Raw genomic sequence first — 20,166 nt, 5'->3', positions numbered from 1 at the left:
AGACTCAGCACAAAGTAAGAAAGTTATAAGACTTTTAAATACATACACAAACCCTTTACATTTTAAAAAATGGACATATTTCATGACTTTAACTTCCAGGAGGAGAAAGTTCCCCAAGAAATTAATTCTTTTTAGTAATTTTAACTTACCATTTTCATTCTAAGCTATCTGTGTTGCTTTATCAACTCAAAGGTGATGAAAGTGTCTTCTACAATGTATGTCAAAGCAATATTTTTAATGAACCATAATATGTTTTCTGAAATTGCCTTGCATTCACACTTTAAAATAAACTTTTTAACACATAGCTGTCAGCAGCCAGAGCTAAGAGTTACATTCAGTTAATATTGCTGCCTTATTACTTATCTATTAACACAACATATTACTTTTCAGTAACACTCAATTTTTTTCTGGTATCCAGACATGGTATTACAAAAGAGATATTCAGAAAAGACAGAAGGGAGTGAAGGACATGAACATCACCCCCGCAGTAGCCAACTTCAGGATATCTCTATAATATCTGTACCAGTCACCTGCAAGCACCTAATTGAAAGTCAACAATTAGTACCCTGCTACTGGCATTCCCTGCATGCACACTGCACAGAGGGTTTCCTGAATATTCCTGTGTCTTCTAAGAGGAGTAAATATTACTGCACTAATTGGTGCCTTCAAGCACCCTGGCTTCTGTCTGACAGCTTAAAATAGAGTTTTACTGAAGAAAAGATATGTATCGCTTTAGATCATAATCTAATTTATGTACAGAAATTTACATGAAACCTGCTTATGGACAGTTTGTCATGACAGATGTTGTAACTAAACCCTAGCTGGAGGGATTAAGGTAAAATGTCAATTTTTACTATAAAATTGAACAAAATACTGAATCCTAATCATGTCATAAAAAGACAGAAGAAGCAGAGAGATTTTATAGCCTGTATCGGCAAGTTGGGAACAAGGGCTAAAATGACAGCTCTAAAGATGACTTGCTCAAAGGACTAAGTAGAAAACAAGAGAGCTCCAAAGGGTTACCAAAGTTTACATTGCAAAAGATCTACCAGACTGGATCAATGAGTACCCAAAGGCAGAACCTCCAAGAGTTCTCCCCCTGGCTTTGGAACCTAATTCACATTTTCCAAAATGTCTTGCAAACTCAGTCCTGCACAGGTTTTTAAATGGGCCTTGCAATAGGAAAGGGAACATTAATAGCAGTAGGAAACAGCTTCAGACTGGGAACCATTCAAGATGAAGGATCCCCAAGGGTGAAGAATATGAGCTGACAACTGCTCATGGAAAGATTTCTCACACTTCAATGAGTATCTTTGTTTTGAGTTGTTTCTTCTTGACATTGCTAACCTAAAGGGGAGAAAAATGCCTTGTCAGGGACTGTCATCTCCTCCTAATCCAAAGGGTAATAGATTCAGATCAAAATTAGCAGTGATGATACATTTTTCTCATTCATTTATGGAGAGAAATTCAGTGTCTCACCTTTTTTTTTTACTAGGTGTACAAATTTCTTTCCCAACCTTAAACTGCTGTTATTCTAGAGTGCCAAGAAAAATACTCTTTCATTAGCAAACTATGCACTGGCAACTTGTGAACCCATAAAAATGAAGTACTGTGAATTACAAGAGTCATATCTGAACTCTGGCAGTAAATGGCAAATAACTTCCTGCCTGCGTTACTATGTTATTGTGCAGTCATAGGGCACTCAAATCAAAACCATTCAATCCAAGATAAAACAATAAATACATCAGGGAATGCAACTAATAAACTATTACAGCAGCAGCAGACAAAATAAATATGGCTTCAACGTGGAGTTCCTGTAAGAGCTAGAAAATGCAAAGATATATAGAGTCCAATAACATAGGAAACTAGAAATTGCCTGTGCTAAGGGGTGCACAACAAATCAATATTTCCTGATGAACATTAGACCTAGTAGCTCTCAAACAAGCTTCCTAATGATAAACAGTGTTCATTCACCTTCCCAGAGCTCATCTGATTTTGACTTCCAGTTTGGCATTAGAGGTAGTTGAATTACTTGCTATATGTATTTGCTTCAAATTCTGTCCAGTTTACTGCTGGCAACTTTTTTAATAGATCTCAATTTACTTATTCTTGTGCTCTTTGCAGTAACCAGGAATAAGGGTGAGGGAAGGAGGCTGTGTGAGCAAATTTGCTATTACAGGTTTTTCCCAGGCTTCTCACTCAGGAAAATTTATTGCCCAAGGTGGTGCCACACATTACTCAGGTTTTATTGGTCGTGCTTCTACAACATAATTACATAATTTAAACCCAACAAATAACAACTGAAAAACACCAAGCATTCTAGGGAATGCTCAGAAGCCTAACTGACAAGCAAATGTGGATATTCATATAAAGAATTATCCAAATGTTTGGGGTAAAAATAAATCCTCTCAGGCTATACAAAAGCATCAAACAGTAAATAAAATGGGTTACAAAACTGACTATCTTGTTTCTATTAGTCAAGCAGACAAACACGAAGAAATTACACAACAATCTTTTAAGCTACAATTGCAAACTGAAATTCAGTGATATTATCCTTTCAGACAATACTCCCATGAAATCTCAGGCTATTTGGTAGCCAGCATGTAGCAGACAGCATTAGAAGCATTTTTCAGCTCTGGTTAATTCTTGTTCTTTTATTTTGTCCTCTCATTTGTCTAAGGAACTGCAAATCAAGCACATAAATGCATTTAAGCTATCTGCACATATAGACTGCCAGTAAAAGTGGAAACTAAAATTCTACTTATGGGCAATGATTATATGTGGCAAATGCAGCAGAACAAGAGAGATTGACACCAAGCTTATAGTGAAAAACTGAATCTCTAAAGTTCTAGCCAGCTTCTACCACTCTGCAATTTCTCTTTGTACTGTTCTGACTACACATGAGCCTCAATATTCCAGCAGGACTGAATCTGCAGGAGGCCTCTGCTCACATACATTATTCCCATTTTGAGTTGTAACTCTTGGGCTTCAGAAATCACAGAATCTTACCTCCATGAGTACAAACAATGCTGCAAAGAAAAGGAGGGTTGCCCACTCAACTCTGTTCAGTATCATCTCAAAATCATGGATGTCTGCTAGCACGAGCAGCCAAATGGCTCCAAATATGGCAATCCAACCTGGAGGAGAGAACGAAAGAACACTTTACACTTCATAGACTGGGAAGTTATAGTATTGCGTTTTTCCAGGCCTTTAATGACTCACTGGTTATGTGCTCTAGAAGATAAACAGAAGAAAGGAAAAGCTTTTTAAAACAGAAGAGGGACTGACTTGAAATAGCAAAAGAGGCTTTTTTCCAGACAGTAACCTTCTATCCATCCTGGAGTGTTTTAAGACACACTGATTGAGAGAAAACTCAAATCAAATGCACAAACCACCAGAGAAAGTAATCAGCGAATCTCCTGTCTGAGCAAGCCTCACTTTCTCTCTGCACACTTAAAATAGTTTCTAGAGGTGTTGATTCCTCTGGCACATTTATCTTAAGCAGCAGAATGGCATTTCAGACATGGAACAAAAGTGCTTGGAGTGATTTTTTTCCTTCAGAATGATGGTCCTTTTCTTTCTTCCCTATTTTTTTCCCTGAGTGGCAGATGACTGCTTTTTCAATACAAAAACTTACATACTGAATTTCAGATTTTTTTTTTAATGGCATGGAAATAAAGCCTCCCAGCAATTTCACTCTTTGCTGTGACAATTTCATATAACTTATGCTATTTCATATATTTACAGTCAGAAAGGTATGGATTCACAAATTTCAGGAGGAGCAAGGAAGAAAGAATAACAATCTTTGCTGGCAAGCAACTTCAAGTCAAAAATTCATAATCAAATAACAAATATAACTTAAGAAGGATAGGGTCCATCTACAAAGAAGATAGATGAATAATGTGAGCCCTCAAAAAACCTTCAAGAAACACAGTTGTAAGAAAATTCTAAGAGATGACTGGTACATAAAAGTTTAGACCATTTACTTTAAAGCTTGTAAGTGTTTTCCTGTTAAGTAAAAAAGAAGAAAAAAGAGAAAGTGATCCAAAAACATACAGCAGTTTAAAATCAAGCTATATTCCATTTAAATCTTGTTTAAAAAAAGATAAATATATATATATATATATAAAAGCCAAAGGTTTTCCCGTTCATGAGGCTGTAAACATTAACTGTTTTCTCTGAACTCCACACCTGTACAGTGTTACATAAGTATTGCCTATTCTAGAAATGCATTTTAGTCTGTCAGGTATATTTTAGGAGCTTTCAGTAACATACTGCACTCTTTAAATGAGAATTTCAGGTACTGGGACCAGTAAGAACATCCACTGAAAACACTGCAACTCACTTTTGAGCTCATCTCAGTACTGAGCTGCAGTATTTTTCAGTACACCTGCTAGAAAGCCAAAACCAGCAGCTCAGGAGTTATGGGTTAAAAAACCTCTTGAAGGGCCTAGAGCAGCTGCCCATCTCTATTCCCTCAGCCACATCCCTCAGAAACCCCTTGTGTACAAGACCCTCTTTTGTAGCTTCAGGTACACAGACCTTGCTTCTCTTCTTTCCAAACAGATTCCAATTTTTCCTTTGAAGAAGAATAATATTTTTATGATCCACTGGAAAGAGACTCCAGAACTGATCCAACAGTGCTAATACTCTATACTGCACAGGATGAATGCTGGTTTCTGGCATACACTGAAAAGATATGCAGGGGGTTTGTGCACTGAATTCTGGCTTGAATGTTGAAATGGCATGACTGTGTCATACAGAAGACCTCTGAGAACCACAGAAAGGGAGAGAATTCTTGGTTTCTGTCCACCACCATGACATGCACTGGCTAATTATCTTCTTTCAAGTTTTGGCTGTTTTCTGAATTCCAGTAAATACACTGTAAAGAACAGTGGGCCCAGCTCATGCTTAAATAAATGGTGATGGTAATTCTTGTTAGAAGAATACTGCAAGGGTAAGTAGATCTGTGCAGATAACAAACAGTAGCAGAATTTTACTGCTACTGCTATGTTGTCATGTGTATTTTTGTATGCAAGTGCAACAAAGTGAAGAATTAAAGGATAGCAATTTCTCAATGGCTCTGGAAAACTCTGTGAGAATATCTTGGCATTATTTCTACCCTCCTGCCTCCAACAGAAACAAATCAACTTGAGCATGCTATTCAGAGATAACAATTATGCACTAAACTTAACGAAAAATAGCTGAATGGCACAAAAGGTGGACAAAGCCAGGCATTTTCTAGCAGCATGAAAGTCACCAGCACGTATTAGCTCCATGCACATGGGTCTGCAGGAAAGAACAGCACCCTGCTTTAAAACATTTTTCCCTGGGAATATGGACAGACAAGGGAGATCTGCTCCTGAAGAGCTCTAGCAAGTACAGCTCAAAAATGTCATCTAGCAGGTCTGGCTGCATCCAGCTTATTGCAGTCTACACACACAGTCTATTCACAGTGAATTTGCTTTGCTTGCTATGTCTGCAAAGAGGAGAGACAGCCACTCATTTCTGAGAGGGAACAAAAAGGAGAGGAAGGAAGAGATCCCTCATGGAATCTGGGTGACTGTGCAAGATCTCTGTTCACCACACCTTTTAGTAAAATGGTTTGTAAAGTCTTTCTCTAAAGGTCACAGGAGTTGGGCATAACTGCTTGGCTGACTGGCTGCTCTCTGCCCTCCTGAGTGGGAAAGTTTTCCAAGGCTTTTCAAAGACCTAAGTTCATTCATGACAGTGAGCATACTACATCAGTGTTCTATATACTTGGGTAGCTTTGCATTTGCCCCAGATTCAATTTGAAACTATTTCTTCCTTTCTGAAGAAGTGAAAGTAGTAAGATACATAAAGAATGGCTTCTCTGGTCATTTTTCTTCATGCTTACTGGGCCACAAAAGATAGCCAGAAGGAAGAGAAATAGAAATAATTTTTAAAAATAACCTCTCATTACTATAGTGAAAGCCAAGCCCATTTACAATTCCACAGATTGCTTCCCTTGCTGCTTTTCAGTGCTTCTGTTTCACAACAAATTATATTCTGAAAATGTAACATGGAAACTGAATCTAACTTCCATTTTTATATTGTTACAGAGTCTGTTGAAGACAATGACAGTTTCTATTTACTTAAGGAAAAAGAAAATGAAATTTTTTTATAAAATGCACCTTGCAAATTTATAGTGCATTCTTAACAGAAAAGATTCCTGTCTTCTGCCTATGACCACACCAAAAAAAAAAAAAAAAAAAAACAAAACCAAAAAAACCCCACATTAGAAATAGCTTGAGTGCTTTGCTTTTCTCATACACTTTACCCAGTAGGGAAAACTGCCTTTGGAACAATAAATAGCTCCTGATGAGAACACAATTGCAGTCCTACTCAAAATAAAAAAACAAAACCAACCAAATGAAAAAAAAAACACCACCACCTTATTTTGAAATAATCAAGCAGGATAACTTGAAAATAACAAAACACTCTAATAGAATCAAATAAAAGTATGAAGTATGTAAGTATGTGGGAGAATGGTAGGTGAAAGAGAAATAAATGAAAGAAAAAATTACTTTGTAATCTATAAGCTTTTCAAATGTTGGTTGAGAATTTTATATTCCATAATAAAAGTCATTTTGTCTGACCAACTACCAGCTGAAAAGCATAAGCTTCTTCCTAACAATGTGAACATATAGACACTGTATGTTCACTTTACATGCACAAAATTTGAACTAATGCCTTTATGAATACTGAGAGTACTCTTAAAATTTTCTTTCGGGGAAACTGAAATGGCACTTGAGACATTTGCACTGAAAATCAAAGCCAGGCAGAAATTGCACAGTCTCAATGCTGGACTAGAAAAAATAGCACACTGCTCAAGAAGCACGGGCACAGGTTACTACATTTAGGTAGGAAGAAGTAAAACTGCACAAATCCAGGGTAGGAAGGAACTGAAAAGACTCAAGATAATACAGTGTATCACAACTGAACATAATAGCCCACTGATATTCAGAAACAGAACAATGGTGAGCACAGCATCATAGAATGGTTTCAGAGCAACCTCTGCTCTCCTAACCCCTGGTAAACCCTGAGAAGAGGTACTTAAAGAGAGATGCACATCCATTAAGAAATCTGAGGCAGAAAAGTGCAATCAGAAGTCTGAGAAGTTTACTTTTGTGGGAAAATTCACAGAATCTAGGATATTTAGCTCAAATATAAGCAGATTAAATGGCTACTGACAAATCTTCAGGTTCGTACCAGGAGCAACCTGTTAGCAGCAGCAGTAGTGAGTAGGACTAGAGTGAAGAGGAGGTGTGATAGCAGCAAGGAAGGGTCAGGACATGAAGTATTCAGGTTCACATATTTACAACAGAAATGAGTTTTCAAAAAATCAGCCAGACCAACTTCTGCCAAATGAAAATAATACCCGTCTGCAAATAATGGGATGGACACATTGATTTATTTTTTTTTTTTTGACATTTTTCACTGATCGAAGTATGATACACTTTTTCTGTGACCTTGGCTATTTTCTGCATGTCAAAAGGGCCACGTCAACTTTCTGTGACCTGTAGAAAGCCTTTTATCCCACACTGTCCATAACAGGCTTATCAGCCAGAACACATTTGGCATTTATCTTTGAATGATTTTTTACACAGCATGTTATTGAATATATGAATGAGTCCACCAATGCGTTCCAACAGCTTAACCAGAAGTCTGATTAACTCCACAACCTTTCAAAATTTAGCCTGAGGATGTATCCTAGTCCTCATACACCATGGTGTAGCTGCAATGTTATCTTAAGGGTTAATTCTACAAATTTGTTTCATGAATTCAACTATATTCTCATAGAAGCATATAGAAATGCTTGGGTGAAAAAGCTAAATCAAAGATGTGTTTCCAGTAGTGTTTGCTCTACTTATGGAATACGTTTCACCAGCAGTTCTGAATGTGAATTAAAACGCCCTGTATTTAGGTTTCTGTAATATTTTGCTCTGTCAGCCATCCCATAAAATGTAAATTCTGAAATCATGCTGACTGTTTTTAAGGAATACTTGTTGTCAACTGATAAGCAGTGTTTAAAGTTTAATATTGTTTTTTCATAAAATTGTCCTCTTGCTGGTCTTTTGAGTAGTCTCTTTTCATAGGTTTAACTTCATGGAAATAATTCTCAGTTGTTCTGTGCTATTTGTAGCACACAGTATTGCAAGGCTACCCCTTGGAGACAGAGCTGGGATGGTGACAGCCCAGGACAAAGGAACTGAAAGGACATAAAAAAAAGTTGGTGGAAACTATAAATCCATGCAAGGCAAAAGAAATATCTATCTATGATGATAGAAGGTAATGTCAAAGTTAAAAACCAGAACTGTAGCATGAACCAAGGACGCAGAGGATTAGCTGCTTTTCAATCACAGACCAACACATGCACTTTAGAAAAGGATGAGCTGGACTTTGCATAGTTGTAATACCATGAGGTCAGAATGCAGAAATTATATTTGCCAGTGGATTGCAATGTCAACACCTAACTTTGTTAATTCTCCAAACACAATTTCAAAGCTGAGATATGATGGCATTCAAGATAGGACACTGAAAGAAAGAAAACCTGTTTAGAGATTGGTATTGCTAGGCGGTGTATCTGCCAGGAAGATGCACAGACATATATATAGCTGTGTACATTGCACCAGTCCAGCAGTCTAAACAATTTACAGTTCTCTCAGTAAAGGTCACTGCAAACAAACACACTCTATTGCTGTAGCCTTATTGACTCTTGTGAACCAAAAAAAATTTGAGAAGATGCAAATATCAAGACAGAGGAAAGGTCAGCTTTTCTAGAAATAAGCAATAAAGCACAAAAGCTGTACTGACAGATACAACTGCTACTGGCTCTGTTTTTTTCTTGCCAAGTGTATGGGCAGCTGCAAGGACAGAGGATATTTTCCATGCTTAATTACATGCTTGTAAAGATGAGTATGCAATTTCAAGGGCAGAATCCTTTTGAAAACTATCCTAAAATAAACTGAGACTGCAAGGATCATGGAAATCAGATTTCGCTTATTTTCAGGGACAAAACGTAATGCAGCAAGGGAAAAATAACTAAGAACTGGGACAGACTTTCTGAGTCTGAGACAATGCTGACTGCACCAATTTAGCTCCATTCCAACATTCTCGTTATTACAAAACAATTGTCAAATTCATTTGAACTCATATTCACCTGCACTGCACCAGGAATTTTTTCAACATCATTATGAGTCAAAGATTTATTGGGTCTCTTAAATACAGTTGCATCCATTCTCGTTTCAAAACCATTCGTATCTTCATGGTGCAATAAAATTTCCATGCTTCATACCTAGAGGCCAGTTACATGTGGTGCTGTTGACCTCAATGCAGAAGTACTAAACATCTTAAACAAACACCATTGCCAGGACAGATAAAATAGTAGACAAATGAAGCAAGAGCAGGGAGGACTATGTGAGGACAAATATGCCATACTCCATGGACAGTTGTAGCTGATTTCACCTGGGGGAAAGGGATGAAGATCTGTCCCTGCAAGCACTACTTACAAGAACCTGGAAGGGTCTCCAGAAAGGACTGATAATGTCTGAAAACATGGCTTTAATTCCACTATATTTTATTACACCAGGCTTGACACTCTTGTCAGATGCTATAGTTTGTTGCTCTGTCTACAGTACAAGGTCAGGAACGTCTCTTTAGTCATGGAAAGAAGTGTCACAGCTCAATGTAGGTAGAGTGTTCATGGAAAACAGTATAAGAAGAAAGAAGCTGCCATTGAGAAGACTGTATTGGATGAGTAATTGCAACTAAAAAAGGACAATAGGATCATATGAAAGGCCCCAGGATTTGCAGCAAGTCAAGAGTGGTTAGTTATAATGATAGAGCAAACAGAAGATGATCAAAATCCATTTTAGAAGTAACAAAATGTACAAGAAATAAGTATGTAACATGCACACAACACACCATGTATGATAAAATTTGGTATAAGGCTGAGCTGAAGTCTAAATCTGGAAAGGTTTAGAAAATGGGCTTATGTGGACCCCAGCACAGGGAGGAAGAAACTACCAACACTAACTCCACTCATCTCCTGAAGAAGAGGAGGATGACACCCCTATCATACTCATGCCAGCAAAGACCTGAAGATACCAAGATTTTTTAATGTCTCATTCCATCTTAAATCTGTGAACTTTATAATCCCTGCAGAGCAATGAAGCGGTGACTCTAAGAGCAGAATATATGCTGAAAATACTGGCAGTATTTCATAGGGTTGGGGGGGGGCATGTTGTTGGGCTTTTGTAACAACAGTTCTAAGTGTCTGATGTTCATGAGGTTCAGGAGGTTTGTTCTGCATTAAATAGATAATTTAGACTGTAAGTGCCAGTATTATTGTAAGATGCCTAAGAATAACTGGGGTTTGTGGTTTGCTGATACGAAGTTTCAATGAGACTAACAATAAACTTCTAGTTTCAGGAATATGGAGTGCTTCCCTTTTTGCCCACAAGACCACACTAGTAGGTTAACAGTTGGACTTTATGATCTTAGAAGTCTTTTCCAAACAAAATAAGTCTATGATTCTGTAAGCATAACATCACCCCTGATATTCTGAAAACGGGAGCCTACTGCCCTATAGAAAAGGCAGCCCTAATGCAAATGTTTTGGGGACCAAAAACATCTACTTTACTGAAATGTGTAAAGGAGTTTCCAGGCAACCACAGCTTATTCAAGCTGATATTTTTAGCTGTATGGATCTGGTTTAGCTGTATTGCATCTGGTTCCTTAATTTACTGAAAGATATTGGAAGGATTTACAAAGTAAAATTTAAAATAAATAAATAAAGGAAAAACAGACAAGGAAAAAAGTATTGTGACAGCTCTCAATATAGTTGATAATGCAGTATCATTTGAGCAGATACTTAGTGGTCAATACCTGCAAGGTTTCCTCAGCTAAAAATTATTAATTTTACAGACACTAGATAATGTTAGATTCAGTGATAAAGTACAGTACACTTTTTAAACTGAGGTTATAGTGATGTAAGATGCAAAATCTAAGATGTGGTAAGCTTAACAATGTGTCTTTTGGCATTAAGACCATGCTTTCTTAAATCTATGTCATCCACCAGTCTTCATAGCTTAATAGCTGTCTGTCTCACCAGGATTTTCTTTTTATTAAGTACTACAACTCACAATTTCACACCGGCTTACTAAGTTGATCTGTTTTTTCAAACATTTTATGAAATAACTCCTTAGTTATCCTGAATAGCTTGGTAATAAACCTTTCATTTTAACTGTTGCAGAAATTCAACTGAAACCAAACAGAAGCACAATATGAACACTTTCTCTTTCCCCCTTCTCTGTGGGTATAAACACTTAAATTTTGAAAACCAAGTTTTTTTGTTTCTGCACATACCATTTTATTGTTTGTAAGCAGTGACAGATCTCTAAAACTCTACCATCAAACAGGTTAGGAGAATAACACAGTTTTATATATTTATCACTGGTGGCAAATGACAAAAAAGTTCCAGAAGAGCAATTCGAAGTGTAAAAATAAGAGTCTTATGGATGCTTTGATGTTGACACCCCTTCCATACTAAAGGGATCTGTCTATACCTTTTTCAGCCCTGTGCTCCTTCTCTGTGACTGTTTATAAATCTTTGACCCTGAAAAGTTCTGCTGCATACTGTGTAGTAGGATTTTTCTCACCAAGCTGTGGGGCAGTAATCTAAGTTTAAAAAATATTTTACCCATATTTAAATAACCTCTTATCACAAGTTCAAATGCATGTATGTACTGTTCCAGAGTCCAAATAAAAGCTGGGGGAAAGAGCCTGGAGCTCTTAGTCACCTACTAGGCTCCACATTCAGAACAAAACCACGTAGACTATATTTATTTCACTTGTACAATATTTGGCATTTTTTTAGCTTATGGTGTTAAGTAATTTAATCAAATATCTCCACATTTAAGGTTTCTGTCATTATTTACAGAAATGCCAACTCTCAAACAAGCTGTTACACAACACTGACCCTATCAATCTGTCTCCAAGTTGTTCAGGAAGAATCATTGCTGCACTCAATTCCTTCTTTAAAATGTTGCAGGAAAGATGATGGATTAAGTTGGTTGTTAACATCTTAGTGGGCTGGGAATAAAGAACAGCCTCAGTCTTTCTAAGCCAATGTCCATACAGAACTTCCAACATTTTGTTACTCAATAGCTAATTTAGGCAAGTTTGTAAAGCACTCTGTGACAAGGCCCTTCACCACTAAGAAAGCTGCTACACAAATGCCACTCAGTCCTGATTCTATTCGAATTACTGGTTCACATAGGCAAATTACAGTGGAAGCTGAAAATCATGCATGTCCACTTCAACAAAAGCAGGATGAGAACCCAGAGAAATTAAACAGGAGGAATTTCAGATCCAGTCTCCCCTCCTCAATTTAAGGTGTTGTTTCTCTCTGGAAGACAGAATATTTTCTATACTTTGCATAACTTTCTCTGTAGATATAATTTCGACATTTTTCATTCTGATGAAGCCCCTACAATTAAGCTATTTAGTTTCTCCTGTGAATGTCAACATTTTTTTACTAAACGATGGAAATCAGTCAGAAAATACAACTGGCATCCAAGGAGCCATTTGTACCTGCAGCCTCTGAACACATTTTTCCTTTAATGCACCTGCAATAAAGTAAAAACAAGCTCTTCACATGTCCTACTAAACAAAGTCAGTTCAAATTAAATTAAAGCAATTATTTCCATATTTTTCCACTATTTCAGTCACAGTTCTAAAATGTTTCAATGATACAAGATACTAGTTGAAATAAATCGCAAAAAGAGTCACAGATCCTCAAAACTATCTAGACCACCATCAGAAGTTAAACCACAGTGAATATAGAAGACAAGAAAAAGTTTTCAAAGAGCAGCTAGATTGAACTACATAAATCAGCTCTCACCAAACAAGATGCCCTTCATTTGTAAATATTGAGGGCTGTTAGCTTTAGAGAAAGGACAACAGGAAAAATTTAGACGTAGGATCTTTGCCTAACAAAAGTGACATGAACTGCTGTTTTTTAGAAACTTGTCCTACTACCCAGAAAGATCACAGTGATCACGTTAGTTAAAAGAAAATTTTAAAAATTTAAAGTTCATAAACTTGGTGTTCTTGCTAACACTGTTTTGGTTAATAATATCAAATCTGATTTTAGAAATTTAGAAGTGAAAACCCCATAATCAGTTATCAAGCCAAATGTCCATCTAGCTGTTGTAGGGCTTTTTTTAAGTATCCATGACTAAAACTTGGTATATTTTGAGAAGACATCCTCTGGCATAGAAAGAGCACAGTGACATGGGATGAGGCAAATTGTTTCATGGATTAGACCTTTAAAGTCAGATGTATCACAGCTGTTGATCACCCCCACTGACTACTGACTTCCTCAGAGATTATTTTAAGGGCAGCTGAAGCAGTAATTAGCTTAAACATTGATGTCTGAAGGATTATAAACACCCACAGCACTAGAAGAACCAGAATAGAATCAGGCAATAGTATGAAGACATAACCCCTCTGCAGAGGCCAAAACCATCAAGATAGTTCCCTCAAGGTCTGTGATTTGAAGTTCTGTCTTCTGCTGGAGCTGGAGCAAATAGCAGTCCTAAATTAAGGAAGAATTCAGTGAGTCCAAAAATCTCTCCCTGTCCCTTTGCATAAATAATTAATTCATCAAAATGAACATGAGAACAGCCACAGACAGTAATAGCAAAGGTTCACCTACGCAAGAGTCCTGTTTCCAACAGGGAAAGTAGTGGAAATAATGTAGGAATTAATATACAAATAAGGCAAACATACAATTGAATTTCTCCTGGCATACTTTCCCAGCTCACAGAAGCCAGGAGCCAAATAGAGACAGTATTGCTTCTCTGAAACAGGCAATATCTCTTTTATTTACTCTTGGGTATGCACCTTGTTTCTTGAAGATGAAAGCAGCAGAATTTGTTGTAATCTTCTAAAAGGGGGGAAGGACCTTCCTCTGCCTCAGAAGCTACTCAGCCTGGCCCTGGAAAACGCATTCAGAGGTGTAAAGGGACAAGAGCAGCAGGGTCTGCAAGGAGCAGGGTGCCTGTATTGCATGATGAGTCCACTGAGGGGGCAGACAGAACCAGAGCCACAGAGGTGATGGGTCCCTCCTCATGGATACCAGAGGGACCTGCACAGAGTTTACAGCAGCTCAGCAACATATCGATAAATAACTGAAACCAAAACTAACAAGAATGACCTGCCCCACAGAAGCAGAAAGAAGTAAGCTATACATTGGTTTGGTGTATTCTTTCTGACCCAGTAACTTTGAGCATTCTCTGTTAAATAAATATATATATTTAAATTTCAACAAAATCTTGCTTTATGGTACTTTTAAAATATTTTGTCTCTGAGGGATCTCATTATAGCTTGATGCTCTAGATGTGCCTGCCTAAAGGTTAAGGAAGTCAAAATAGGAGCCAGATTAAATATTCAAAGGGTCTTCACTTTCATCTTTTGTCATCTTTCCTCAGCTGCTATATCAGTGCTTTATCAATAAAGTAGAATCCCACTGGGCCAAATGAAGGCACTGTAGATGTCTCAAAGTTTGCCATAACTGTTTATTTAAAGTCCCTGTACTAATCTTTCATTAACATAGATATTTCATAGAATTAGACTAAATAAACTGATGAACAGGTACAAGAAAATGGAATAGGAAAGTGTTCTGCATTTTAAAAGGCAGCTAAGTATGCAAATTTTATTATTTAAATTAAAATGTCAGCTCCCTCAAATTATAATAATGATTTCAAGTTCATAATGGAAAAATTGTATCAAGGCTAGGGACTGATAAAGAATTTTGTAATCTTTCTAATTCACTCTACTGAATGCAATTAAAAGTTATTAGATTTCTAACACTTCAGCCTCTGTATAAAATATTCTGGTAGAAAATGAAACACTGAACTACAATCTACTTTCATTTCTATGAGAAAAACATATTGAACAAAATTACTCAAACCATCAGAGTACAAAATGTACTATATTATATGAAGTTCATTTCATTGCACTGGAGGACTAAAATCCACAGAGCCTCACAGCAGCACCACTTCAGTAGTGATAAGTAACTGACAGCTATCATCGAGATAGTAGAATTCAGGAATCACCAATGAGATGTCTGTATAAGTTTACAGATTCCATTAATTGGTAATCAAAATCATGTGTATGCTTTAATATAATTTATTGATTAATCTACAGATGTACCATGAATACAGAACAGGGAGAAATTATGCAGAACACATACAGCCCATATTTACTTTACTCAAGATCAGCTAGTGAATAATAGAACCTTTCACTGACAACCATGACATTTTTTTTTCTATTTCTTTTACTGACATAAAGTGGGACAAAACCCAATCATCTGTTATTAAGTTCTCTTGTATTGACTCCGTCCACTTTGCAGTTTTGAAAGAATATCCTAACAGGAACACATACAGCCATTTCTATGTTGCCTGTACTGACTGCCTGTAGCTTTCAAAAACACTTTTAGATACCGGTTTTAATTCAAGAAATCCTATGGGGGTCAGTGCCCACTAGTCTGATACAGAAAAATAAAGATGAAAATTGATTTCTGAAACTGTTGATGTGAACTCCTTCCTTGTGTCCTTAACCTTGGTGACTTCAAACACCTTCAAGTGTTTTCAATTTCTGCTTCTTTCTACACTTGAGTAATGTAGCACTTTTACAGTTATAATATATTAGTACACCTTTTAACTTCTTAACAGCCACTAATATTTATTGGCTGCAATCACCCATTTCCACAGTAAATACTCTGGAACAGGGAAGCTCCCACAGCAGTGGGGGCACTGTCAGAAATGATGAGGAAAGTCTGGCTGACATATCCTCTTTCCTAGGCTCCTCATACTGCTCTTGAGTACCAGGACTCCCACTGCATGCCAACAAGGTCTTCCTCAGTGTTCCAGCACTGTCAGAGTATTGCTTAGCCCCAATCTTCAACAAGGTCCTGGTCCTCCAGACTGCCCCTTTTTATAGGTGCTATTTTACTCCCAGACTCTTTTGCAGTCACCCAGATTGCTTTAGGTGAGATAAAATGAATCAAAGTACAGTTCTGGAGACAATTAATTTCCAACATTATCCCAGGTGGCTTCATGCTCCCAAACTCCATCACACATACCATATAATGCAACATATGTCCTCAGCCTCATAACCCTAAAGCAACTCTGCTGGGCTACAAAATTGCCTTCCACTTTGCTGGGGATCAAAAAATTAGTTGTCCCATGCATGCAATGTACAAAGGGAGCAGAGGGCCAGTTGCTATGCTGTGAAGGTTTGGCTATTCTGCTCTGAGAGGACAAGGTCTGAGCAGTGTGGACACAAGCCATCCTGCATATCTAAGGCCAGGGGATGAGTCCCTGGCACAAATGCATTTACTGCATGCAAGGTTGTACCCATTCAAACACATCCAGACACAGCAGCCCATATCCTCTTACTGGTGCTGGCAATATGAAATAATGGTGTTTCCCCATCTCCCAGCAGAGAGAACAGCCTTCTGCTACTGGGACCTTTCTAGGCCAGTCCATACACCAGAAGTGTCAGCAGCAAATAAGGAAGGTCTTCTTTACAACTTGATCACCATGTTACAGCTACAAATAGCTCTATATTGTATATAAGAAAAATGGATTTCAGTGCAGTATCTGTGTACATGATTATTAATAAATTGATGATTTATTGATTATGTGCCTCTTCAAGACTATTGCATCTTTCAGCCATGGGGATGTATACAACAAGGAAATTCAGACTGCATAAAAAAACATAAATCTGAATTTCTGTAACTTTCAAGTCAGCAGCAACCTTTTGTAGGGCAATGCACAGGTAGACTTAATGATTGTCCTTCAGTTGAGTTGGAGCTTTAATTTGGTTCTGCTTTTGGGATATGCTAAGCCTGCCCTTGTGCAGATATACATCAATACAAAAATCTGTACATATGGGTATGTATATTATGGTAGAAAGCACGCATACAGCTACCTAGGTTTCACACATATATAGATCTTCCTGATTTTATTCTGGGAAATTATTTATTCTAGTGAAAAAGTAATGGAGACTGTTATAAAAAGTTATAAAAAGAGTTTCCTATACTTTAGAAATAATTCCAGACCACTTGTTCAATGGTGTGATTATTTTCTGATCTCAGCAGTACACTTTGGTCATCCACTCATGCCTACAGTGCAATAATGTCAGGATCAAATCTGCTCATTCTGTAATGTTTAGCCAGATTTTTAGTATTCTGAAGTCAGAAAAATGAAGTCCTGTGCATTCTCTGTTATTCATCCTGGAGTGACTGGGATGTGACTCTAATTTAAAAAGCTCCTTCTAAGAAACTGCTGTTCTGATTAACCTGGTGGAATTTCAAGGACAGAGAGATGCGGGAAAGGGCTTTCTGAAAAATCCAGACTCAAAAAAATATTACTGGGAGGGGATTTTGGGGGTCTGTTTTTGTGGGTTTTGGGGATAAGTGTTTCTTTTGCTTAGAAAAAAATAAAAACTATGAAACTTACCAAGATCTAGGTAGATGCCTTGAACAAATGAGTTGAGAAAAAACATAAGAATAACACATCCCAGCACAGTCAGGCATTTGATGAGAAGCATTTTATCTGTTATCCTGTGCTGTAGATAGGGAGAAAAATATTAGTAACTGAATTAAAGACAGAGTTATCTATTACGCAAAGAATTCACAAAAGTATTCAGTTTCTGTATTGTATAGTCCTCTCCAGTTTAAAAGGCAGAAATATTCAAATCAAAGCATTTAATGCATACCTATTATGAATATGTGATCTAAGAGATGCAACTGCTAGCAACTGCTGCATACATTCAGCTATATTGGGCTCCCTCATCTCAACATCATTTACACCATGAAAAGTAGAGCTGACATGCAGAGGGCACCCCAGACACTCCCTTTGTTGTTCATATGCTTTGAAAACCTATGATCTAACCTAGACATCAGATCTTTCATGCTTCCTCTACAACTCCCATTGACATTCCAAGCCCACAATCTCTGTGCATCTTCTGCACCCCCATGTCCAGCTCCTGCATCCCTGTGCTGAGCTCCTCATACTCTCAGACCCAGGACTTTCTATCATGACTGCTTCTCTGCTCTAATCTCACTTTCATCACCAACCCGGGGAACCACCTTCTCCCAGCCTGAGTCCCTCTCTTGTTTCCAGTCTCTTACATGGTTTAAAACTCTACTAAAGCATGAGTCTCTGTTCTTTAAAAAATGTGGGGTTTATTCAGTGCCTTGGAAACAAAGGTGTAAAACAATCACAGAAGGGTTTGGCTTGGATGGGACCCTAAAGATCATTTATTTCCAACCACCTTGCCATGGGCAGGGACACCTCCCACCAGACCAGGTTGCTTAAAGCTCCATCCAACCTGGCCTTGAACACTTCCAAGGAGAGGGCGACCACAAATTTTCTTAAAACATCTGCTTAAAACTTAATAAGAGATCCTGTTGGTTTTGTTCTGTTTTGGTGGATGAGATAGATCAGAGTCATCCCAGTCAAGGACTTGAGCTCCCAAACACAGGCCTGGATTCATTAGTGATGCCAGTGAGGTGGAGCAAATGTGACATTTAAACAACTAAATGTAGGCTAAATTAATCCCACTACAGTTTACATTTCATCCGATCCAGCTTCAGCATAAAAACTTAGGAGGTGTAAATGTGTGCATAGCCAAGACAAGGGGATTTAACAAAGTGGTTTATTTCTGCTTTAATAATAAAGTAGTCATGTCACAGAAAGTGTACCAAGTTAGACTCAGTACTTGATACCTCAGCAGGGGCTGATTCTACCATCATGCACCACAGTTAGAAACAACCTATTGACACCTTCTGAGTCTTTCTGAACATGAATTAAAAATTTAAGAAAATACTGCTGCATTATTTATTGATCCTTTAAATGAGCTTTTTCTAAGGAACAAAAGTATAAAACCTAGAAAACCTTACAGTGTTGTTCAGTCATCTTGTCCCACCAACAAGCCAGCCTGCCTGCCTATTTGCTGTCTTTCCTGCTATAATGAGAGTTTTTAAATTTGCATTAGATTCAAAGCACTCTCTCCATACTGAGATATAGGTCCACTTAAAAGGATACTGAGAAAATCTGTAATTTACTTACATTTTTCTGGAGTTCCTGAATATTTGTTTCCCAGTTTTTATCTTCTTGTGAAATTTGCCTGAAAGAAAACGACACCTGCTTTTTTCCAGAGTGAAATTAGAGCTCTGCCAAAAGTGATGGAGCAAATCTCTCTCATCACAAAGAGAGATCACCATTTACAGAGTAATTCACATCACAAAGGAGTCATGGCCTTCTTACAGCCAGCAGAAAAATTCTCATGAGTGTTCACTTAAGGGTCCATTTTTGTATCCTGTTCCACTAGGATACAAACCCTTCAGTTCATTAAGAGTCCTACAGCCTTGGAAGGAGATAGACTCCAAAGTGTGGACCTCAGTATAGCACCCACACTATACAGATGAATTATATAGTTCACTTATTAGTTTCAGGAGTTGATGTGTTCCCTTCTGGGATAAAACAAGCATCCCATGCTAACATCAACAAGTCAGAACATATTTATGTTACATTTGAATTTTAAAATGAAGTTTTTAAGATTCAAATAACTTTATTGTATTATCAGCATAGTCAGCCCTCCAGCAAAAAGCCTTTGGGTTTGCAGTTCAGGAACATTGCTGCTAACTCTAATAAATTTTTACATTGCGGCAAAATTACTGTGCTGGAGGAATGCTGACTTTCAAAATTAAATATACAATTTTTATATCTACTGCAGAACTGTATTCTTCAGAGTGTCAGTCCAATGATCTCTTATAATTTGTTAAAAAGGAGGTGATCTTAAGAACTTTTTTTTCTTTAAGTAACACTATCACTCCATTCAAAGTGCACAGCATCAGCAAATATTATGTACACAAAAGTCACCTTAATACTGGAATAGTTTGAGAAATCATATTTACATGGCCTTGCTCATAGCGCTTGCTAACATGTTAGTTAATGAAAATTAATCACTTCAATTCATTTTCATAATATTTATCACTGTTATTCTGTCATCAGTTTCCATAGAAGAACAGCTGTTTTTGTTAGAACATAAATGAAATAAGATTAG

At 37.4% G+C, this 20,166-nt stretch overlaps 1 protein-coding gene across 1 annotated transcript in view; it reads right to left on the bottom strand.

The window, feature by feature from the left end:
- The window catches only part of OCA2 (OCA2 melanosomal transmembrane protein), a 158,420-nt gene that overhangs the window by 57,701 nt on the left and 80,553 nt on the right, over positions 1 to 20,166 (bottom strand). Inside the window, exons 16-18 of the mRNA XM_008498085.2 lie at positions 19,170 to 19,227; positions 17,556 to 17,664; positions 3,010 to 3,137 (exon numbers count right to left, since the gene is read on the bottom strand). Coding sequence (XP_008496307.1) covers positions 3,010 to 3,137; positions 17,556 to 17,664; positions 19,170 to 19,227 — 295 coding nt within the window. The remainder of the gene's footprint in view (positions 1 to 3,009; positions 3,138 to 17,555; positions 17,665 to 19,169; positions 19,228 to 20,166) is intronic.

Source organism: Calypte anna, chromosome 1 (assembly GCF_003957555.1).
Source record: "Calypte anna isolate BGI_N300 chromosome 1, bCalAnn1_v1.p, whole genome shotgun sequence".
Taxonomy (NCBI): domain Eukaryota; kingdom Metazoa; phylum Chordata; class Aves; order Apodiformes; family Trochilidae; genus Calypte; species Calypte anna.
Note: the sequence above shows the minus strand (reverse complement) of the source record. Positions and strands in the feature narration are given on the sequence as shown.